Source organism: Procambarus clarkii, chromosome 10, assembly GCF_040958095.1.
Source record: "Procambarus clarkii isolate CNS0578487 chromosome 10, FALCON_Pclarkii_2.0, whole genome shotgun sequence".
NCBI lineage: Eukaryota > Metazoa > Arthropoda > Malacostraca > Decapoda > Cambaridae > Procambarus > Procambarus clarkii.
In genome coordinates, this window is record NC_091159.1 from 6,760,714 (window position 1) to 6,786,725 (window position 26,012).

Genomic DNA, 26,012 nt, shown 5'->3' on the forward strand with positions numbered 1-26,012 from the left:
CACCACTCATGGCTGCCTTGTACTCACCTAATTGTGCTTGCGGGGTTGAGCTCTGGCTCTTTGGGCCCGCCCTTCTCAACTGTCCAATCAACTGGTTGTACAGGTTCCTGAGCCTACTGGGCTGTGTGTGTGTGTGTGTGGTGTGTGTGTGTGTGTGTGTGTGTGTGTGTGTGTGTGTGTGTGTGTGTGGTGTGTGTGTGTGTGTGTGTTACCCTGAGCTTGGTCTGAGTTATGGCATATTTGCTTTTCCTATCCTTACTTGTGTATGAAACATCTGGTGGGTGGGACGTAGTGTGGCACAGATGTGGGTGCAGGTATGTAACAGATGAATGTGCATATGTTCAAGGGTGGTGTTAATGTGTTTTGATGTGGTTGTCAGTGGTGGGGAGGGGTTTCTCCACTCCCCTCTACCTCCTCCACACACATGAGAGGAGGGCCTGCAGGGTGAGTGTAAAAATAGCCTGAGAGATCACTGAAGGTTAATCATGCCCCTCACCCTCCCCTCCTCTCTGCTGCCCAGAACTCCTCCTAGTCATAGATCTTGTTATTGATGCAATCACTCGTGAAAATATATCTTGTCATTAGTGCATTCGTCTAGAGGTAGAGTGAACACCTTTTTGGTTGCTTTCAAGCCTTTTCATATCGCTTTAGGAGTAAGTGCACAGAACTGGTGCGGCATAGTCTATGACGGAGCGCACATAGGCTGTATTTAATTTAAAATTTACCTTTTTGGTGCGTCTGTTCTTGGTGTACCCGTTGGGTTGGAGTATTTATTCTCTCAGCATATTTGTAGAGGTAGGTCTACCTCACTACCTGTGGCAAGTGTGGCTTCCCTGTGTGTGAATGACCTGCGGGTCCCAGCCTGTGTTGGAGGGTGCTGGGAGGGCGTTGTTAGCCTCGTAAAAGTATGCTATAAGCTTTGACCTAGTTAGATTTTGGCGTTGTCTTGGCTCTGAGGTTCGTTTGTTTATGCCTATGTTAAATTGGCCAGTTTCACGGCAGTGTTTGTAAGTAATAATACATAAATAAATAATGTTTATTCAGGTAAGGTACATACATACAAGAGATTTTACAAAAAACTTCTACCTACTACCTTCATTGTACCTCTCACGTTAATTATCTTAACGCTCGATATGTCGTACTAAGTTGTGGCTGTATCTATACAATGCAATATAACCATTCATATTTGGCTTTATAAATTATTATTATTACAACGGTATTATAAAGCGAGCAGACGTGTTCTGTCTAGACGTACTCAAAACATGTGACTGTGTTTATCCCTGTTGTGTTAGTGAGAGTATTGCAGTCATCGGGAGGACAAACCCTTCATGCAAACTGTACCTACTATCAACAAGAAGAAGAGAGGGACATCTGTGACCAGGGGCTGGCAGTGTTGGGTGGTGCTTGGGGTGAAGGAAGGTCACTCACTGCTGCTGTTTTAGATTCAGCTACTTCAGACAGAAAAGTTCCAGGTAGCACGGGCTGTGAGCCCGTAAGTGGAGGCTCTTTGGAGCCAATATTTGTATCAATAGCTGATACTGGAGATCTGGGGATGGATGAGGAGTCTTTATGGTGAATTTCAGCCTGGGAGGGCTGGCTGTACCAGTTATGGAGCTGGTGGGTTAGTGTAGACCTCTATCTTGAGGTTATCTTGAGATGATTTCGGGGCTTTAGTGTCCCCGCGGCCCGGTCCTCGACCAGGCCTCCACCCCCAGGAAGCAGCCCGTGACAGCTGACTAACACCCAGGTACCTATTTTACTGCTAGGTAACAGGAGCATAGGGTGAAAGAAACTCTGCTCATTGTTTCTCGCCGGCACCTGGGATCGAACCCAGGACCACAGGATCACAAGTCCAACGTGCTGTCCGCTCGGCCGACCGGCTCCCTCTCTAGGTCTAACTTATTTTGAAGAGACTCACTGATTTAACTTGATTGATTAAGATTGAGCCAACTAGGAGGTGGCACGGGCATGAATAGCTCGTAAAGACTCGCTGCTCCCACGGCCGCTTATGTAGCCCTTAGTCTGTGTGTATTTACTATTTGTATTTAAAAATTAAATTATATGATGCTCTTGAAGTAGAGAACAGGATATACAAGTGGGCCATGCAAGGTGCTTCAGCAAGAAATTTTGCCTAACCAAGGATTGCAAGCAAGTCAGTCTTGTATACAGAGAGCAAGTCACAGTAGAGTGGTTGAACACAATTAATCCAACCACGTAATAATATTTAGTCACGTTATATTTTAATTAATCATATCTTTTTAATATTTTTCAATTTGCATACGCCTTTTAGGTAAAACAAATTTCAACAATCTTTATTATAGTGCTGCCTACAATTGAATTCCCTTTGTTGGTGACAGGAAGCCTGTGTACTTAAGCTTATCAAGGTTCTTTAGGCCAGTTATTGACCTCCCCAGGATGCAACCTACAACAGTTGCCTAGCTCCCGGTTACCTATTTCCTATTTGATGAACAGATGTATTAGGTGAAAGAAAGCATGCCCAACTGTTTCTGCCCTTCCTAAGGGACACAACCAGTGTTTCTGGGTTGTGAGCCGAGCATGTACTCATCACTGAGCAAAATGTGTTCTATGTGTAGGTTTGTCCTTGGCTGGCGTTTTCTTCAACACTGTAAATTCTTGGAAGAGAATTTATGAATTGTTGTTCAGATGGCGTGGTGGAGGTGGGACCCATTAGCATGTGTTGGTGTGTTTATACCGGGTGAATGATACCAGTCACGGTACAGTTTTAGAACCATGGTGAACTGCCTTGTCACTGCACCTGCCTCCCTCTCTGTCCTCTCATGCTCACGCGTTGCTTCCTTTCCTTTCTCTCATCTCTCGTTCTCTTCTATCTTCTCCAGTCCCAATTCTTCTCCAACTTTTTCCTTGCCTGTCTTTCTCTTTCGTGTATTTTTGTCCTAGTCATACAGTATTTCTGTCAAGTCCTCTTCCTTCGTGTATTCCTCGCCCCTTCCTGTCCCTCGTTTATTCCTTTCTTCGTCACCCCGTATATCCTCTCTCGTGTATTCCTCTCCTCCCCCCAACCCCATTTTTTGTTTTTACTTTGCAGGTGCTGTTGCTGTTTTCAAGAGTTAGTTCGGTGGATCCGAATGTGTACGCTGGATTCTTGGAAATCTCACTGAAAACGTTCATCGTTATTCTGTTGACAAATCTGGATTTCCTGGTTATAGAGCCAATTTTGCCACCCGTTGGGTAGCAAAGCTTTCATTGAGCTTTTCTTCCAAGCTTTGAGCTTTTATCCAAGTTTTGAGCTTTTATCCAAGCTATGAACATCGAGCTTTTTCAAGATTTGTTACATGTGTCCAAAGAGAGATGGTGGTGTCCAGTGGCATAATGGGCTATAAGTCATCAGCTCACACCCGAGGTTGATGGGTTCAATCCACACAGTAGGGCAGAAGCATTTGGGCAGTGTTTCCTTTCACCTGATGCCTTTATTCACCTAACAACAATCAGATATCTGGGAGTTAGACAGCTGTTATGGGCTGCATTCTGGGGATGTGTGAAAGAGGTATATACAAGGTACAATTAGATAAAATATAAATTAGGTCGAGTCATTAAATTAGACAATGGCAGTTGAAAAGGTGGAGGTTCAACAGCTAACACTCGATTCTGCAGACACAAATAGTTAAAAAATATACACATGTGCACCCCCCTCCCTTTCCCTAAGCCACCAGAGACCACTCGCCCCAACTTTTTCACCACTTGCCCCCCTCCCCCGACAACAACCTTCACTACTCCCTCCCTCACCCCCTCCTCAACCACCACTTGTAAGAACATAAGAACATAAGAACAAAGGTAACTGCAGAAGGCCTATTGGCCCATACGAGGCAGCTCCTATTCTATAACCACCCAATCCCACTCATATACTTGTCCAACCCGCACTTGAAACAATCGAGGGACCCTACCTCCACCACGTTACGCGGCAATTGGTTCCACAAATCAACAACCCTGTTACTGAACCAGTATTTACCCAAGTCTTTCCTAAATCTAAACTTATCCAATTTATACCCATTGTTTCGTGTTCTGTCTTGTGTTGATATTTTTAATACCCTATTAATATCCCCCCTGTTATGTCCATTCATCCACTTGTAAACCTCTATCATGTCACCCCTAACTCTTCGCCTTTCCAATGAATGCAGCTTAAGCTTTGTTAATCTTTCTTCATATGAAAGATTTCTAATTTGGGGAATTAACTTAGTCATCCTACGTTGGACACGTTCAAGTGAATTTATATCCATTTAAATATATTTAATTTATATCCATTGTCTAGCTATTCTCAGTACAGTATCTGAACCGTTAACATATTTCAACCATTTGCATTTGAGATGGGGTCTATATAATTTATAGACCCATATAATTTATTTATATTTTTATAAAGATGTACATATATTTATTTTCTGTTTCAGTTGAGTGAGACGGCACCACCACCACAACTGGCCAGTACACCCAGTATGGCTCCGGTGGGGGAAGACGAGTCGTCTCGTGATTGCCCTGAAAGCCCAGGACACGACACTCAACACGTCAATATGGAGACCTGTCTAGAGGTGACCTCCTTACATGAGCGTCTGGCTCTTCTGGAGGGCGATAACGCCACGCTTCGAGCATCGTGTGCTTCCTTACAGCACAAACTCTGTGAGGCAAGGAAAACATTTTGACATAATTAAACTTAATGGACACTAGAATATTTAATTAAATTTTTTTAGAAATATCAAAAGTAGGTGTTTCTTTTGTTGTGTCACTTGTTCGTCTGTACAAACAATGAGTCACAGTGAGGATATGATAAGCAAACCACATATCAGAATATGGAGAAATGGCAATGTTTTGGTCCATCCTGGACAATTATCGAGTTGTGACTTGATAATGATCCAGGACGGAGCAAAATTTCGGAGTTTCTCCATTTTCTGATGTGTGATTTGGTCATCATTGTTTATCTGTTATGTTCTTGTAAATTTTGAAACCAGTACTGTACCTGTATTTACCATGCCGTTCACATTACAAATTCTTCAGCCTTGGATGAAAATATTTGTTTGGTTGCTGTGTGACTAATCACAATCTCATTATAAGCAAATACAGTATACAGTATTCTATCTTCTCAAAGCTCTTTACAGGGATACAGGGTATATATATTTCTGGAGCTTTAGTTTATTGTTTGCTATGAAAGAATTTGTTGTTTAGCCAAGCTTTGACACTAATTTGAAAGTGTAGTGATGTATACAGCAGTGTGTAGTGTATAGAGCAGTGTGTAGTGTATAGAGCAGTGTGTAGTGTATACAGCAGTGTGTAGTGTATACAGCAGTGTGTAGTGTATAGAGCAGTGTGTAGTGTATAGAGCAGTGTGTAGTGTATACAGCAGTGTGTAGTGTATACAGCAGTGTGTAGTGTATAGAGCAGTGTGTAGTGTATAGAGCAGTGTGTAGTGTATACAGCAGTGTGTAGTGTATACAGCAGTGTGTAGTGTATAGAGCAGTGATAGTATATCTATGACTACAGTAAGGGCAGCACAGTAATAATAGCACAGTAATGGGTTTTATTCCTGTAGTAAAAGTCCATCATGTTCCAGATCATATGCGTCTTAAGTGAACTCTTAAATCACTTGAGGTTCCTCGGTGAAGGTTGTTGATTAGACAAGTTGTCATTTTGACCGTCAGTGTGCAGTGCCAAGCTACTTGGCCACACTGCACTTTATCAGGGGTATTAGAAGAATGATTTGTGTGACCTATTTATGGTGAATGGGCGGGTGTCGTTTTTAAGTTACTGTAGCTTTATTTGGGTTGCTGCCACCCCATGTAGTGAAAGTGGGGAATAGTGCATAATGATAATGATTGATGCTCAGATTTACACATGTTTATTTCTTGGTGAAGGAAGTATAGTAATGGAAAGAATTTACCAGGTTGTAAGCAACACAGTTTTCCAAATTAAGATACATTCTTGATGTGGGCTTTACTGTTAATAATAATTACTTGCTAATAGCTGGTAATGGTTCAGCTTTCATTCACAATGTTGACACATTTTGATCCTACTATAAAAAATCATACCATGTCAGGAGATCAATAATGCTCAATAGACAATTTAAATAAACTCTAATTATACTGATAAATTTGATAAATTTAAATAGGTTTTTTAATGCAAAAACCTTATTTATTTTATAGTTGCAGGCAGATTAATGCAAACCAATTATAGTGTTTCTATCCTTAAACATCTAATACTCTTTTATAATGCATCATAATTTTTTCTTAGGCCGAGCAGGATTCCACTGTTTCTAGTTCGTGTAAAGAAACAGATGCAACCAGATGCCAGACTCCTTACAGGTGTGTTAGGTGTGATCAGTTGTCTGAGGAACTGAGGCTCGGTACATCCAAGTGCACCGACTTGCAGCGCCTGAATCAAGAATTGGAAAACCAAATTACTGAACTGCAGACAAAAGTAGATTCATTAGAAACAAAAGAAATATATTTAAAAAATCAAAATGCACATCTGGATAAAAAGTTGCAAGAGATGCTGAGTGCAGGTGAGAAACTCAGTACTGGCATGCACGAGTTGCTCAAAGAAACGTGCTCTTCTGCCGTGCCCACTGTTCAGCTGGTCACTGTGATGCATGAGCAGTGTGCCGCCTCAGAGCAGCCCAATGTGCTCTCCCAGCTAGACACAAATTCCTCATTGTCCCCCCAGGAAATCTTCGACCAATGCCACCACAAGTTGGAAAATTTGGAGAAGGAAAATGAAATGTTACGGGTGAGTGTTATGGGTTTTTGACCAAGAACTATTTATCTGTTTTGTTTTAGGATAGTGAGCTAGCTTTGAGTGATTGTTTTTAACACATTATCACATAGGATGTGTATAGTACCCATGAAGAAAATAGTTTTCTACAATATTATCTCCATTCTAACCTATGATAGATGGCTCAGCATCTAGCTCCCTCAATTCATAGTGAAAGGTTTCAACATCTGTATTACATCCATATTTTCTTGCAGCGTATATACATACACACACAGGCTGCCTGTCCCTGGCAAAATGTGTTATTAAATTATAATTATAAGTAATGAATTATTATATTACCAAAGGAAATTCTCAATATTGCACTTTATAAATAAACTGGTCTATTTAATAACAAAAATTACCTTTGGTTATTTACTCTAGTACAATTAGTATTGGTAATTTGCTTATTTCTCTTAAGTTCTCTAAGTTCAGTAAATGATAATCAGGGTTTTCATTCTCATTCTAATGTTATATCTACAGGAACAATGTCGTGCAGCAGAAATGGAGAAGACTGCTCTAAGGACGAATATACGTAAGGTTAGTGCCAATTGGTTTGAGCGTAAGACCCGTGTGAGTGATAGTGACACAGAATCTCACCCCAGTGGGGAAGGTGTTGATGGCCAGGATTCCTCCAGTAGTTACGAAGAGGTGGGAATCCAGGTGCCAGAGTCGGTGCCAGAGCCCCGTCTCATGATTAAGAAATTGGAGGACATTCCCAAACTTTTAGCAGAAATCACTTTTGCAACAGGAAAACTTGACCTGACAGAAAGAATGTGTTGTGAACTTAGAAGACGTGTTAAAGATTATGAAACTGTCATTGATGACCAGGAAATTATAATTCATGGTTTGAAAGATCAGCTAGATACGTACTTTAATGATAATCAGAAAATGTCCCACCAATTAAGTGCATTAACAAAATTGTTCGAAGACCTGGAACTTACTGAAAAGACACGCGTTAATGCAGTCAATCCTCCAGATAACAGTACCACATCTTTCACTAACTTACCATCAGAAGAAGATTTTAAGGCAATGTCTAACAGTGTTAGTAAGACTTATATTAAATTACGAGAGCTTATATTTGAGAAAAAATCTCTTGTTACAGAAATAGAGCGTTTGAAAGTGCTCAATGTGGAACTCCAGCGACGCGTAACTCAGCAAGAAACAAGGCTCGTTAGTGTTTCCGATGCCCTTCACACCACTTGGCTGTTAGTTTCAGACATGAAAGCACAACATGCCAAACTCCACTCTGAAGAGTCTGTACTGCGGTACGAGCTGAAGGAAAAGAGAGAGCTCCTTCATCGCTTGAGGGATGAGTTAGAGTGCTCACGTGAACAGTGGCATAAAATTCGGCAAATGAATTCAGAGAGTGAGGAGGCATGGAATACTCTTAGAGAGGAACTTAATGAGCGAAGACGCATTGCAGAAAGAGCAGCAGAGACAGACGGTGGAGAGTACGCTGCAACAGAAGACAAAGGGGCAGTGGTTGCTCCTCATTCTTATTCTGAATTTGAACCACCTGTAGATTTATTGCTTGATATGGCCATTGAATATGGAGTTGTTGATGCTGATGATGACACCTCCACATCAATGGTTGCTGCTATGTCAGGAGAGGATATGCATGCCTCACGTTTACAAGACCTGGAGGAGCAGTGTAGTTATCTGTACCAAAAGCTGATGGCATCTACAGCACGTTCATTGACTCTGGCATCCAGGCTGTCTGCTCTTCATCAGCATTATGGTTCCAGTGATGAAGATGACGATGATGAAGAAGACGATAATGACGACAACGATGATGAAGACTACGAAAATGACGAGGAAAACTACGACATCAATCACATGGAATCAGAAATAGTGAGCCCTGAACCAGAGAGCTCAGACACAGCATATGTGAGCGAGGCAGACACAGGATCAGGTGCTTCAGGTCCTCCTGGGAATTTGTCTGAGGAAGAAGGAACCACTGCAGCAGGAAGTGCTGATGAGGCATTTTCCCCAACAGATGAACCTGCAGAGGCTGAAGGTGATCTCAGTAAACGACTCATCAATTTCCTTCCTAGGAAGATTGAAATTCTCCACAGGGATAACAAGAAGCTTGAAGAACGGTGCAATCTACTCCTTGATGAGAAGACTCGCTGCGAGGCGCAGCTGACGGAAGCCCTTGAAGCCGAGAGGAGACTTAGGCAGCAGATGGAAGAAAAGTTGGAACATTTGGGCAAGTGTGTCGATGAGCTCAAACTAGAACGCAATGGCAAGGTACTGTCACAGATAAATTATGGTTTATATAGATAATGTGAGCTCTTTGTGAACTGCAACTAACCATCTTTTAACTTTTGTGAATTTTTTTACAAAATGTGTTTGATACCAAACGTTTTGTGAACCCTATTTTTGCTGTGATGAACCTAAGCTTTCATAGGTCAACTCTAAATAACATTTCATTTGTATATAATGCTACAAACAAACTAGAAATAATTTGCCCCTTCTAATAAAACCTTGAATCCTTCAGCATATATATATAGTATATATATATATATATAAATATATATATATACAGTATATATACAGTATATACTGTATATTATTATATATATCTCCTGCAGCCTTTTTAATGTTCCTGCACTGCCTTATGTTCACATATTTTGGTGTTTGAAATATAACGAGTGTAACGTTGTCATGCAGTTTATTTCCTGTTTTCCATCATAAGTTTAGAAAATCTTGACCTAAATATAATGTGTGTGCTGTACCCAGATAAATTTGTTTTTGTTTTTAGTGTATTTTATTGTATTTGTTATATAAGTATTGTAATTGTAGAAGGTTCCTGACATGCACTTAATTAACATATGGTAGATTCTATTGACAGCATGATTATTATGTAAGGTATCTCATATGTCTGGAACCTTGCCCCATACACTGAGACCCTTGTCCCATACATTGGGACCCATGGGACAATTGACAACATGGGCGTTTTACTTACGTTTCATTGTTCCATGTTATTCGTAGAATATGTTCAATGTGTCCAGCATTATGAATGACAGATGATACGAGGTAGCCAGATAGGCGTGGTGTTGGGCTGGTGTGGTGTTCCAGTCTTATGAGAGACAGTCCAGTATTGTATTCCCCCCACCTCATTCCTTGAGGTTATCTTGAGATGATTTCGGGGCTTTAGTGTCCCCGCGGCCCGGTCCTCGACCAGGCCTCCACCCCCAGGAAGCAGCCTGTGACAGCTGACTAACACCCAGGTACCTATTTACTGCTAGGTAACAGGGGCATAGGGTGAAAGAAACTCTGCCCATTGTTTCTCGCCGGCGCCCGGGATCGAACCCGGGACCACAGGATCACAGTCCAGCGTGCTGTCCACTCGGCCGACCGGCTCCCTAACAGTAAACTCCCTCTTGAGTTTGGCAGAATTCCACATGACTGGCAGCTCCCACAGGACTCATTATGCCTGAGAATTTGTTCATGGGAAAATGTGAATACAAATAACAGTTCACTTTATGTCCTGGTGGATTTTGATGTTGCTGTAGTCATGATAGGATCTGTTATTGTGAGGATACTGTAGCACAGTCGCATATTTTAACAACTTTTGTCGTATTAATGTTATTAGTACATATCAGAACTCGTTATACAGTACTGAAATGCGTAACAGAGGGATTTTATTCCAGTGTGTGATTGATGTTGTGAAATACACCATTTTTAGGGAAGAATATTTAAAAATAGAAGTTTTAATGCTATTTAGCTATCAAAAAAGGCATTCTATCACTTGATTCAATAAAACCTAATTATGTATAAAATAGCACAAATATAAATTTTTTAATATTAATTTCAGTTTTTACAGAATGGCTCCAGTACAAATCTGTTAATTATACAGTACTGTATTATTATTGTTATGATTATAACAAATAAATATAACAGTAAATTAAGATACAGCCAGTGACAGCCTTATGTAATGCTGTACAGTAGTTGATATTGTTTTAAAGATTACATGCATCCATTGTGAAAATTTGGAGAACTAAAATTTAAAATGATTCATTATACTGTATAGTCCGAGACAAATGCCAAAACTTATGATAACAAAAATTTTTGCTGCCTTGATACAAAGGGTGACCTTTAAATGTTAAATGTTGGCTGAGTTCACCTAAATGTTCCCATCACCTGACTCACCTAAATGTTCCCATCACCTGACTCACCTAAATGTTCCCATCACCTGACTCCACATAAATTAGATGCATATTAATTTAGTATGGGACTCGGGTTCATAATACAAACATCATTTCACAAGCTTTATTATCAAGCATTATGGCATAGAGGCAATTAATACCCTTATCAATAATTAACCTTTTCATATCACAATAGTGCTATAATTATTATTATAATAATAATTATCTCATAGGAAAGGCAAAATATGAGCTTAGATACCTTGCCCTTTAAACTATCTCAAGTGAAAATGCTGTGTGTGTGTGTTTTAAAATCATTGTCATTGGTTCATAGATATTGTCTGTCACTCATACAAATTGAAATAATACATTACAACAACAACAACAATCGTGAATATGCTGGGAATAATAACTTGGATTACGTTAAGTGATGTGGAAAAGTCTCACTACTCAAAAACTATACAGTAGTTGTATCAATATGATAAATATTGTAGGGAAAAGATGATTCCCTGTAAATCCCATGAAGTTATTTACTGCGTTTAATGTTTAAATTGTATGTAACGGAGTTTAGGATACACTGTACTGTACTGTATCAAGTTCTTTATATATGTTCTCATCAGTTTTGCCTTTTTTTTAGCTTAATTTTTGTATATTTTTAACACAAATCTTTGTAGTGTTGTAATTTTTGGGAAAATGCTAACTATGAAGGTTTGTGCTTTAGTAATACTGTATAAGGAGTGGATTTATTATTTAGACTTTGAGAGAATGAGAAGCTCCTCGGATACTAATTATAGCTGTATTCATTCTGATCCCAAAGAACGGAATGAAGACTGGCACACAATATGGATTTATATACTGTACATTCATGTCAAGTCATATTGGTGTTAGGAAGCATTGGGGAAAAAGCTCAGTCGAGCCTAGAGTAGAAACATGGTTAAAAACACCGTCTTTCCAAGCAATTATTTGGCACCACAGGGACTGCCAAGGAGCACTTGCAAACCACTAAATAGCCACTTGACTGCTTCCTCTGACCATCATCAGATGGCAGCACCCACCCCAACCATTGATTTCCTTCCTAGTCTCTTATTACATACTGATAGACACATAGAAAGCTTGTGTCTATCAGCATGTAATGAAAATCAGAGAGAGCGTAGTCAGAAAACTAGAGCATCTGACTCTGAGGAATGTAGCCTTCATTGTCAATCAAAATTTATTTTCTGAGCAATTCCACCCAGATGCTGTCTCGGCAAAGGGTCGGTTCATAGACTCGGTGTGATGGAAAAAAATGTACTGATGCAAGTCAGAGTGAAGACAGGAAGCAGAGCCATTTGTTAAATGGATGCCATGAAACTTTATCCAAATTACTTCCATAAGCCAAACACTGAAGAAAGGCTGTACCAATATGGTGGGAGCAGAAGTCAGTGCTTTAATCTATGCAGGAGACAATGATGAACAGCTTGAGATGTGGCACTGGAGGCCTCTAAGGGATTGAATGGTCTTGGAGGCAACCAAGGAAGTTGTAGGAGTTGGAGAAAAAACCTCAAGGCAAAAGGAGACTGTACTCAGCAATAACAAAACATGCAATGAAACCCTCAATTGGAGAATATCTACTGCTGAACAAGAAACCTTACTGGAACAGAGAAGACAACTGCAGGTAGCTAATTGGTTAATTCAAGAAATGCACAAATAATTGGTTGCATGCACATCAGAAGCATTCCAGAGAATGTGTACTTTCAAAGCAAGAACTAGTAAATATAAGCCTGCTACAAAATAAAAACAAAGTTAAAAATTATAAAAACAAGTCACTTCACTAAAACCAGTACTGTATATCCTCTACCCAATCATCATGGGAACCAGTCATCAGAATGTGAAGATATCCAATGCAGGGAATCAGTTGTCGAAGTCAGCGCTGTTGTCTGGTGGTGGAAGGTAACAATGGTGGTTTGTGAGAGTGATACTTTGCAGTCCTTGTGCTAAGTGGAGCTTAGAAACACTGGGGGTATACCTTGAGTTACCTTGAGTTGGTTTCAGGGCTTAGCGTCCCTGTGGCCCAGTCATCGCCCAGGCCTCAAGGGTTGACAAGACTCGACAAACATTTTTGACAAGATCCCTGTTGTGCTGGTGTGAAATGTGACCCTGTCAGACTGTCATGACCATGTCCATTGGGCTCAAGATTAATCTTTGCCTTATGGAACATCTGAGCATATTTCAGTTTGTTTTTGCTAATATTTATAAGTTATAAATAGTATTGCTATAATGTAAATTCTGTGCTTAATACTTTATAATGTCCATGACTTATAGTAAAGCAGTAAACTTGAGTGAAATAATAATAATATTCAGTAACACCATCTTTAGGGAACAGGTCTATATTAAACCTTAAATTTGGTAGTTAATGTTTTCAGTGATCATTGATAACTATTCAAACATTTCTATCATATCAATAATTGTGTTAATGCTTCAGATAAGTGAGGCAGAAGAGAAGCTGAAGCAGAAGGTTGCATCACTAAGCCAACGAGAAGAGGAGTATGAAAACCTTCAAAAGGAGATAGACCTTCTCAAAGATAAATATGAAGAGAGAGGGAAATTACTTCATATAGCATCTGACAGAATTAAAGAGGTAAAAAAGAGTTGGGGAAAAATATAAAATTTAAAGGTGCTGGGTTGGGGGGAAGTAAGACGAATGAGAATAATGAATGCAATAAATTAGCATGTAATTGATACAACTGTAGAGGAACAACTCAGTCGATTAAGGCAGCATCTGGGATGCTCTCAGACGTAGGTTCGAATCCTCGTCATGGCCCTTGTGGATTTGTTCATTTAAAGAATGATAAAGGTGAGGGGCAAGTGCAGAAAAGTTCTCTTCATTTTCCACTTTCCTCCCTCCCTGCTTCTGTTCTTTCTTTCCTTTTCTTCTCCTGTTTTCTACTGTATCTCATTCTTTTTTCCACCTTTTCTCTGCTGCTGATGTCATAGATAAAATCATTGCCAGGAAAGATGGCTTAAACAATTTAGTAGAAATGACAATAATGTTATCAGAATTAGTGTTTTACTTAAATATAACTCTATATAAATATAACTAAAATATTTACACGAGTTTTAGGTTTGCATTATTAGATTTAATATGTACTGTACTGAAATATTTTCTATTTAACCCATAGCTTGAGTCAGCACAACATGCAACTGAAGCCTCGACGAAGGTCACCCTCTCTGAGCTCAGCCAGGCCCATAAGCAAGTGAGTATTGCTTCGTAGTATTAACACCTGGCCAGTGCCACTCTTGACCTATAGTAGTTGGGCTCAAATGCCCCATGGTATAACCGGAGCTTAGTTGTAGGCCCAAACAAAAAGGGTTGCGTCACACAATGATATGTATCCAATTAAAGCTACCACATACCGCCTTTACAATGGAGTTGTTAATGATGTCCGGGGTGCTCGATTCTTGTGGCAAGAAGACTTATGCATCCCCTTTAGTTACGAAGAGCACAGGTATTATGATTGGTGCAGACTGTGGTGGTGATGGAGAGAGGCGTGTTGTTGATGTCGGTGGCCCCATGTGGTCACCACTTCTCCTTATTTTAGTAATATCATACTACTGCTGCTCTTGGCTCTTATTACAAAAGTCTTGTACCACTAATTTGACTATAACAAGGCACAAGTAGTTGTGTTAACACAGTTTTAGCCTCTACAAGTTCTGTGAAGCACAAGCTATGTCCTCACAAGGCAACGTTTATACCGTGCAGTACTCTCTTTGGCTAATGTCGTCTTCCCCAGTGTTCATGAGATGGAAGTTGTGTTAAGCTGGCCGGACAGATTTGGAAAATAATTCTCTTCTACTTGATATTCTCATTTTATTTTGAGAATTACTTGATTACTTGTGTGCCAATATTAGCACCCCAGTTAGGAATGATATTATTTTGGTTAAATAATTCTAGTATTATTAATGATGTCATGATTTCTGAATTTGCAAGCCCATGTTGGCAGAAGCTTCGTGGCTCTGATCCATATACATAGCCATAAACAAGGTGGGGGGGGGGTTCCTATTTTATGTAGCCATAAACCACATGGTTTATGGGATGGTGCCAGTGATCTATGATGCAAGTTTATAGTTTATATACATTATATTATAATACAGTACACTATATTACATAACATTAGATGATTTTCCACAACACTAGTTAATAGATTCTTTAATTATTTTCCAGAATTCCATTGAAAATTATTTTGACATTAGATTGTGTTCAGATACAAAATAATCACATACAGTATACTGTACTGTATAAAGTAGATGTTTTAGGAACATGATGTTCGTCCTTCGGAGTCGAAGATTGACCATGACTTCAATATTATGTTGAATGTCGGTGACCGTGTGTCCGAAGATTGCTGACGAGACCAATCTGGGCCCGGAAACCTAGCTCAAAAATAAAACACGTGTTGGTGGGTGTTGCTGTAGAGGTGGAGGCTGCTCTAGCTTTGCATGTGGCTCATTTCCTTCGGGGCTCCACAGTCTGTCTATTTTCTGCCGCACCGGGCCCTTCTTATGGCTTTGCTTCACCAAGTTGGATGGTCCTAAGCAAGAAACTCCCAAAGCGCTGGAGTTGATGTCCAGGTCTTTGAGGGTAACTTTGATGCAGTCCTTGAATCGTTTTCTCTGCCCCTCCCCCCCCCCTCACCCCACACAGATATACTGTACTGTATATATACAGTATAATGTTATCATGGATCTTGTAGCACAGTAGTCAATGTCCTCAACTCACAACCAAGGGACTTGGGTTCAATCCCTGGGTAGAACAGAAATGCTTGGACACATTTTCTTTCCCCTGCTGCATCTGTTCACCTAGCAGCAAATAGGTACATGGGAGTGAGTCAGCTGTTGTGGGTTGCTTCCTGGGGAGCGTCAAAAGTTGGCTTAGGAGGACGTTGACAAGTACAGGCTTCCTGTCCTAGACAAGAAGAATTAATATAATGTCATCACTTCTACATGATCAACAAGAGAGTTAGGTGATATGTAGATCACATGATCTTTCTTTCCTTTTCCAAGTAAAGTTATTACAGTCATTCTTTTTAATCATTGTGGTGACAGTATTTAGTATTTGTGAAAGTCATACAGACGTAGCAATATCTGCCTTTACAGATTAGTGAGCTGCAGGCACTTCAAAGCAGATTAAACAGTGAAGAAGAGCAACTCAAAGAAGAAATGCTGAACTTGCAGGAGCAGCTTGCAGACTTGAAATTCCAAGTTTCGTCAAAGGAAATGGAACGGGAAGCAGCAGTGAAGGTGGAGTGCTTGTGTTGCTGGCAGTTTTGTTTCCCTTTATGCACCTTTACTCACTCTGCTTCTTTCCTATTTACATTTTTTTGTTCTTTTTATCCATCAATATTTACTCGGTTACATTTTTACCCATATTTACCTGTTGGCCAACATATCTAGGAAAGGAGGAGGTCTGTGTCACAGATAGGAAGCCTGTGTCACTGATAAGAAGCCTGTGTCAGAGATAGGAAGCCTGTGTCAGAGATAGGAAGCCTGTGTCAGAGATAGGAAGCCTGTGTCAGAGATAGGCAGCCTGTGTCAGATATAGGAAGCCTGTGTCAGATATAGGAAGCATGTGTCAGGGATAAGAAGCCTGTGCTGGTATCACAAAATGCTAATGCAAAAACAAGGAGAGGCAGAATTGTATATCTAGAAAATTACTTAATTGTGATACGGGAGTACCTAACAGACAGGAAAGAAAGGGTCACAGTCAGAAAAGGTATATTAGGCAGGAAGGATATAGCACGCATAGTTCCTCAGGGCTCAGTCCTGGGCTTGATGCTATTTCTAATGTAGTACAGTAAGTGTGAATGACATACCAGAAGGAATGAACTCGTTCATGTCAATGTTTGTAAACATTGCAAAGCTGATGATGAGGATACAGACTGAGGAAGACTGTAGAGTACTACTGGAAAACTTGGAGTATATTGGAGACAAATTGGAGTAGTTATGAGACAAGTAGTTGCTAGATTTTAACTCTTAACAAATTTAAGATCACAAAAATCAGTTTGTTAAAAGAAAATTGGAAAGCCAGGTATGAGAAAGCATCCGGGGAGAGACATCATAGCAGCACTAACATCAGAGGCACTTGTAAACAGGATAACATAAACAGCATACAGTACTCGAACAGAGGGGGACACAACAATGGCTCTCAGAACTTTAAATAGGTTTCTTTCAATTTATTGAAAGTGGCATTTATTTTAAATTTGAAGCATCTTGGATACTTAGAACATATTCTTATTAAAATATTTCAAGTATTCACATATAGGATGGAAATCAACAGACTGTTAAGGAAAACACAAAACATAAATTATATAGACAATATAAAGAAAATGCTATGGATACAATATTTCAGCAAAATCATGAGTTTATGTGAAAACCTAAATTTATCTGGTGGTGGCTTTTCTCTAATGGCCCTATCAAACCTGTGGCATGTGAAGACCTTTCTTGTTTTGTGTGATGAATTTGTCCAAGTATTATTTTAAGTTGAGCCTTTGGATGCTCTGAGAGCTTCAGAACTTTGACTGTTTTGTTCGATTATTACTCTCAATGAGAATACATCTTTCAATTCGATGGTTCTTCACTGTCACATGACTTACTGTGTTTATATTGCAGGAAAACGTAAAACATTCTGAAGCGCTTACTGCTGCAACATCTGAAATTAATGAACAGGAAGCAAGAATCACAAAGCTGGAGGAACAGACTGCATCACAGAAACAGCTCTTGCTCTCTCAGGAACATAAACACTCCTCTCGAGTTAATGAGCTCACAGACAGTTTAGCCGAGCGAGACGCCCATTGTTGTGATCTAGATGAACGGCTACAGCAGGTAGTTATAAAGACCTGTATGCAACTCACTGGTGATTATAACGGCAAGAAAATTGTTCGATCTTGTATCACATATTTAGCTACAGTGAATTGGCTGATGAGTGGAGATGTAGCTAGAGACACTTGTTGTGCATTAGTTTAGCTCTAGGTGTTTGATTCAATTTGTAGATGTGTAACCTAGTCCTTTTGCAGTAACATTTGAATTTGAATAGACCATATTGAACCACTTTTTCTGAAGGCAAATCATCTTATTTTTGGTGTTGTGCCATACACTTTATGTTGAACTTGAACCACATATATTTTCAGAAGTAAAAATAAAATTGTTGACTACTTAGTCTCCCCATAATGAGTGTGTTTACTGTACTTACATGTACTCATTTCCTAATTCTTGCTTTTTTTCTTCTTTACCCTTAAAGAAGACAAGAGTAATGTATGAACCATTACAAGAGGGTAGTTTCATGACTAAAAATTAAATAGTTTTGTTTGTGCGAGGATTAATATTAACCTTACCTCGCGCTGGCCTCCATCTGCCGTTTTTCCGTCGCAACCTCCGTGTTAGAAAGGTCCGATCTTTATGTAGATACAATTATCTATTACTTCTGTTATGACTTGATACTCTTCTCATCAATGGGACCTCAGTAGCTCTTAAGTTAAGATAGTAAGGAGAAGAGAAATTATTACATGTATACCATAGTTTTTGTTTGGTGGTACTCGCAGGCCGAGGCTTCATTGACGACGACACAGCAGAGCCTCTCTGAGACACAGAGTGAACTAAACACAGCCAAGGACTCGTCTCACCAGCTCTCTGATGACAACATGCAGCTCAGAGAAAAAATTATCCAGTTGCTTAGGTAGGGTGAACATTTCCAGCTTTAAATTCCTTACAGGTAATCTGTTTTGAGAGTTGCATGCTGTCTGTCTTCCATAGAAAAAAATCCAGCAACTAATAGTTGAAATTACAGTACACACTTTTTTTGATCCCCTAGTACAGTAATTGAGTGTGGCATAACTGCAACTTTTAATAAGAGATTATTATTTTATATCACACATCATCTGAAATTAAATTTTATATGAAACAAACCAGTCTTTCAACTAACAGCTATAATATATATGTACAGTATATGTGTATATATAATGTGGGTGTTAAAACAAATAATGTAGAACCAAATTTGAGACAGGTTGAGGTAGGAAAGATATTAGAGCACAGAGAGGCAGATGGTCAAGTCAGATCACACTTATAATCTATTTATTTTTATGGAAGGGTAGACGTAGTAGGCTTGTATGTGCCATTGGTGTAGGTGTTATGTAGTGGGCTTGTGCATGCATGTCTGCCTGGCGGGGGATGAGAGGAAGCTATGGTAATAGGGGGAGGCTTGGAGAACGTGTATGTACATATCCAACAGGGCTGGACATTGGTGGAGGGGGGAAGGGAAGTAAGAGAATGGGAAAATTTTCTTTATCGTGGTCCTTTTTCAGTTCATATAAGCAACTGTGTAGGCAAAATAAATTCCTATGGGAGACTAAGGACAGGTCAAGGCATCTGTGTGAATCTGCTGCTTGCCCACTTGTATACAATATGTTGCAATATGTTTCAAGTTTGACAGAAAAAACATCATTGCACAAGATCCAGTTGCTTGTGAGCATATTTATATGCATTTTATTTTGATTTAGGACAATAATCTTGTGAATAAATTATTTTGTTAATAATTTTAGCAACATATTGTATACTGAACACTAAACCTCGCCCACAGTTGCCTAATTTTTAATAGTTATGAGTAATTTAGTACTGTATGGACTCTCACTGAAGTCATTAGCATTACTTATTTATAGGTATGGTGCTTCTTTGTGCTGTTTTTATGGATAAAATTATATAATTATCCAATTCTAATGGCTTACTGCCGGTGCATCTCAATTGGCCAGTTTTTATTTACCATATATTCAATAATTTCAAAATAATTGTTCTCGTCGCTATTGTTATTTCCCCGAGCAGCAGTTGTTAATGAGTGGTGTTGACTGGCTGTCATTATAAATGTTTTCAAGTATTTTTTTTTAATCTGTATTTAGAGTTGTGGTTTCACACAGTGGAGTCCCTGTATTTCCAGTGTTTTTCCTCAGTATCCTTAATGTACTGGCTTGTAATTTTTGTGTTATTACCATTAATTTGTTACTAATTGATGTGTGATTACTAACTTTCTAAAAAACAGAGTTTGAGTGTGAATTTGTGTTGTACATTGTTCAGAGAGAAGGATGCCCTCTGGCAAGCTAATATTCGTCTAGAAGGTGCTGCGGGATGCGGCCGATCTTGGATGGACAACAGCAGTGCCCAGAAGTGTCTAGGATGCAATGTGACATTCTCTCTAACACGTAGACGTCATCACTGCCGTACCTGTGGCCGCATCTTCTGTACCGGCTGCTCCGACAACTGGATCATGACCCCAGCGTCAAGGTGCCAGCCCACTTGAATGAAATTGATGGTAGTTTATGACTGGGTACTCACAATTTTTTCAACTTGAGTTCATTTATTACTGAATGCAAATGGATCATATTCCTTAAAATATAGTTTTATTATATTTTCTGCATGTCATCAGTGACTCAGTGACGGGAAGACAAGTGTGGTTGTCCTGTCATTGAAATAGGATGCCTTGAGATTTTGTATTGCAAGCATTTAAACTACATCTGTTTACTTTAGTTGGAGCTGAGGAGCTATTGGATATCTTGCTACAATCATTATTAGCTGACAGGCCTAAAATCTCTTAGACCTTGACTACTTTGAACGTGTACAACATGAGTTTTGCTCATTTACTCAAGAAAATTATGAGCTACAGCAACTATGTTACCCAGCATGAATGTTCTCTCGGGTAAATAAACACCCGTTTTGGCAGATAACTGACGTTCTTGGACATGTGATGTACAGATAACCAAGCGTGTGTTGTGGTAGCTAAACCATTGAAGGTACTGTAGTGCCTTGGAGTGAATCATAGTTGGTGACTAATCATTTATTCCTTGATAGTATAGTAGATCTTTTAAATAGTACAGTATAAAATGGGTATTTTAATTAAAACATTAATTTTAGTGAGTGGTGGAAATTTAGTAGAGCCACAACCACTTAACAATCTTGGATTTGTATAACCCAGTACAGTACTATATGTTAATACTTAAAAATTATTCTGTGTATTGAAGGATTGTAGATACACAGCCTTTGTTTCACAGGTTTGACTAAATCATAATGCAATAGAAATATTAAGATATTGAAAATGTAATTTAGAAAAAAATTCAACAGGACAGTAATTACTTTACATTCCATATACCAAGTATTACAGTATACAGCAGTTGACTTATTGACATTTTTCACAATATGTACTAATTTTGTGGCCGTTTTATTGACAGTCGAAGAGTGAGGGTCTGCGATGACTGCTTCTCCATACAAGCCGAACTGGCAACAATTATAGCATCTCCAGCCACGCAGCTCTTCACCAGCACACTTGAAGGATGTAAGGCATAAAATTAATACATTTTTGCATAGATATGTGGCAACTCTACTGCCCACCACTGTGACACACTCAACCTCCCAGTACCTGTATTTTTAGAAGTGGGAAAATTTTAAAGCGGAATACAAGTAAATAACCCAACTCTTGCATATGAAATGAGTGATGACGTTTCATTTCATGTCCCGGTTGGTTTATTGATTTCAGCCACGTTATTGTGACTTATTTATTCTCTGCATATACAGTAATATACGGTATTACTATTTTAATCCCTTTTATCTCTGGGCTAATCCCCCCCCCCCTCCATTTAAAGAAAGTAGGAAATGGAATAATAACAAATGAAGGCATATTACTGTATTACAGTAATGTCACTTAAGTACAATACAGTTCTATTATTTAGGCTAGGCTTGGAGTATTTCTTTAGGATATCACTTTGTAACTGATTTCCTAAGTCAGAACTGTTCATAATCAGTGTTCTAGAACCAGTTTCACAGACACAACTATTATGTAATCTCTGCCCTATTTATTTGTGATACTCTGTATTATAGTACTCTACATTTATGCTGTCATTTGCAAATATTGGTTATTTGGCAGTGACTGGAAGTTCATTGGAGAGTGGAACATTGGCAACAGATACCTCAAGATCTTCTCATCCACTACCCATTGGCTCCCAAGACCCTGACGACGATGAGTTTGCTATGATAGATGATGATGAAGTACAAAATTCGCGGCTATCATCAAGTCCAAGCAGTGGGTCTCCTGCAAGCAGTAGTGATGTGATAACAGAAACACGGGCTACTAAGGAAATCCTCACCCCAGATTCTTTAAGTTCTTCACCACCCACAAATGCTGAGGTAAGTTGACAACAGCCTCCAGAAAGTTTGGTGCCAAACATGTATTCTGCATCACGAGTAAGGATTGTAATTGTCTACAAGGCAAATTGAAAATACACCCAATTATGACCAATCCTAAGACTCATACCCTGCTTGTTTGATGAACAGGGAAGCAATAAGTTTTGAATGTGAACTGTTAATAATGAAACATTGTTTTAATTATTATTAGTTTTCATGTGATGTTACTTGTAGGCGTGGGTGGGAGCAGGGACACGAGTCCTGGTACCTGTAGACCTGCCACCTGGTGTCATCCTTCACTGGAACTTTGTGTCTGAACCTAAGGTAAGGTTTACTTCTCTAAGTACAGTACAGTATGTACATGATAATTTTTGACGCGTATATAATTACATTTCCTTAGCTTTGCATGCAAACCAGACCATGGATCACATTTCGTATATATAATGCATTCGTAGTACTTCACTACTTTTATCTTACAAAGTGCTCTTCACTATTTCCTAAATCAAAATTTGTATTATGTGTTATATATGGTAAAAACAGTGCATCTCCACTCAAACTGATTAATTCATGATTGGTCCCATCTAATGCATAAAACTTTGACTTTTATGCAATAAATTTACGATGTTTAGCTGAAACAATGATTTAAAACTCTCTTGTATGTAATTTAATTAAAAAAATCACATGGAAAAATTATATTGTTAAATATTTCATTGAATCGCTTGCATTTTTATTGTGCACCGCCGCTCATTCATATGCAACTACACTGCTGGAACGTTTGATTTTATGCCGCTATACCAGAACAGCCTTTATTCACTACATGCGTTATTAATCTATAGTCATATAATTCCTCACTTGGAAGCTGAACTCTAGAATGTATATTTAATCATATAACATGCTTCATGACTGTACGTTTATTTGACTGTCTATGGGAGTAAGATGTAGTTATCCAGTCCATGATACTAGATACAATTATGCTTCCCAAATTTGTAATGCTCTATTATATCTGCTTTTAAAATTGTGAATAAAGGTGGCATTTACAATACAGTACAGTAATATGTACCTCTGCTCGTATGAAAATGCTATAGCTCCCAATTTGCTACCAAATCATTAAAGACTAGTTTGTTACACAGTATCTCTGTGGGCTCTTTCAGTGGCCATGGCAAAATCTGGAATGGTCTTATTGATTTTTTTTCATCTAATTCCACTTGATATTTTAATTTATTTTTTTTCCCCTCGGTTACTACCGTATCCCCCATAATGTGTACCAAGGAGTTGAACCCTCTAGAATGTATATATTAATTTGTCTTGACAGAGTGTGTCATTTGCTGTGCTGCACCAACCTGAGGCCAACAGCCATCAAGAGCCAGAAGCTGGAGCAGCTAGTCAACAACGGATACTGATTCCAACTACGAGAGTAGCTTCAACACAAGGAGCTGCTGTCAAGGGTCGTTTACTTACCAAGCAGCCAGGTGTATACACCCTTGTCTTTGATAATTCATTTTCCAGGTGAGTTTATTTTTGTAGCATATTGTAGACCATAATTATCAGGTGTAATAATTTAGTTCTTCAGAGGTAGGTGTTAAAATTTTCCAGGGAAAAGAGTAAAACAGGTTTAAAGCATTTAGGAAAATATGATTGTGTTAGCAATCCAGGAGGCCTGGATTGACGACCGGGCCTGGTCGACGACCGGGCCGCGGGGACACTAAGCCCCGGAAGCACCTCAAGGTAACCTCAAGGTAGCATGGCAAAAGTGCAGTACCGTCAATGAAGCACAATGAAGTACAGTATACCATTTATTCAGGAAGACGAGTGGTAGTGGAATGAATGTTCTACATAAAAATGGTATAAATATGAAAGAGAGAGAGGAGGAATGCCAAGCATCAGATTCTTGTTGACATAATATTAGAGAAAGCTTGGAGAATAAAAGCTGGAGCTCGTAAAAATTACCATAAATGTTGTATATATTCCATTGAATAAGACATTTGATAAGATATTACAAAAGCAGAAAGTACAGAAACAAACAGGAAAACTAGTTTTGTCATTAATACTGTCTCTTTAATTAACTGATAATGTTGTTAGACGTTAGAATTATACCCATCAGTCAGTGATGGTAAAAAACTGTGCTCAAAATTTGTCAACAGTACTGAAACAATAGGCAAATACAGTACTACCAATACACCAGCTCTGCAAACATTTTCTACACAGAAGCAAATTAAAATACCATTCCATTTCTGTTACTTAGGTTTTTTTTTTCTTACAGGTTTACTGCCAAAAAAGTTACTTACAGTTTGAGATTAGAAAACCAAGAAAGCTCGGAAGACACATCAGCAGCACATCCTGCGCCACGCACACCCTCACCAACACTTCCTACTCTACCTTCACCCTGAGTCTTATTACTGTGAGCCAATGTGATTGTCAAGTTATATATTTTAAGTGTGTATGTTATGCCAAGGTATTCAATGAATAATGTATGTTTACCAAGTGGAGAGGTAATAGAGAATGTTATGTATTACAAAATGTTTGATATTAATAGCAAGCTTGGTGGCCCAAATGTTGATATAGTCAGGTATGATGGGCCACATGTCCAATTATCTCACATTAATTTTTAATGCGAGTTTTTTAATTTTTGGTTTAAAGGATTTTTTCTTAGGAAAATGATTGTTATAAAGTTGATCTATTATTCAGCAACAAATTTATTTCTACACTACACTGGTAGCAATGCATTGAGGAAAATCTATTTGCAGTGTTTAGTGTATCACTGTGATACGTTTTGCATTATACAATAACTGCCAGGAGATGCCTATTTGGTACATATTAAAAGGATAATCCTCTCTAATGTGTGGTGTACAAGTATTTTTGTTTTTATTATTTCTGATTAACTTTAGTCAATACTGTGCCAATTTAAGGGACCTAGTATTATTGTTTGATCTGAAGTTTTATTTATTTAGATAAGATAGTGTATGTAGAAAGTTTTAAAGGAAAGTGAGTATTTTAAAGACTATTCATACAGTATTACTATACTGTACAGAGAGTGCAAGTTCCATAAATTGATACTGAAGAAGTCATGGGAATGTTCCCATAAGTACAGAATATTGACTGTGTATAATTTACTGCATGCTCATTTAACTTTTGCTGAAAACTGTTTCCAGGCATTGGTTAGTTAGCATTTATCAGTAAAAATACTGGTTTTAATTATGATAGTAAAAGGAGCTTATGGAATATATCAGGGCATTTTTACTTTGCTTGTGTTAACACTGAAATGTTTCATTTTGATCTTCAGGTGATGTACAATTTAAAAGAAATATTTCCATGCCCACAGTTGAGCTAAAATTCAATGGATCTTAGGTTTTGACTGATGTGGTAACCAGGGCTTGCAGGTTACTTATCGAAGACAATTGTCTATTGTACAATGCAGTTGACTTGAGATTTTTCTGCAAGTCTACAGCATTTCCTACATATAAATTTTTTGTCTAAGCAATTTTGGACAGCACAAGTGTTTGGGTGCGTTAGGAAGTTTAAAATGTGAATGATGCAAGTTTCTTGCACAGGATTGGTGTGTGTGTGCCAATGATTCAGGCCACCACCTTTTTAATTTTTTTTTTTTTTTTTTTTTTTTTAATTTTCTGTTTCTCTTCCTTCCACATGTTTAATATATATCATGGTTTTAACTGACTATATATTTTGTTTACTATAACTTAGCCTTTCCATGAAATTAAATTTAGGAACTTGAACAATGATTCCACAGCTGTATCAAATTCCATGTTATGTACAGTATGACTTGGCAACTAAGGCAATATATAATCTTAAGAGTTTTATAATGATATGGTATATTATGTAAATGTTCATGTATAAATATATTTTGCAATGTTAATATTTTGCTTAATAAATGATTATAGTCTG

General features: G+C 38.6%; 1 protein-coding gene across 1 annotated transcript; it reads left to right on the forward strand.

Annotated features, from left to right (window-relative positions):
• The first annotated feature begins 302 nt into the window (after positions 1 to 302).
• Positions 303 to 26,012, forward strand: LOC138363105 (FYVE and coiled-coil domain-containing protein 1-like). The gene is made up of 16 exons (XM_069322092.1): positions 303 to 314; positions 1,250 to 1,492; positions 4,425 to 4,655; positions 6,256 to 6,750; positions 7,255 to 9,024; positions 13,384 to 13,539; positions 14,081 to 14,155; positions 16,053 to 16,196; positions 17,565 to 17,777; positions 18,494 to 18,627; positions 20,016 to 20,222; positions 21,164 to 21,267; positions 21,856 to 22,115; positions 22,347 to 22,436; positions 23,425 to 23,618; positions 24,373 to 26,012. Exons 1-16 carry the CDS (start codon positions 303 to 305, stop codon positions 24,497 to 24,499), a joined length of 4,455 nt encoding a protein of 1,484 aa, XP_069178193.1. The 3' UTR covers positions 24,500 to 26,012.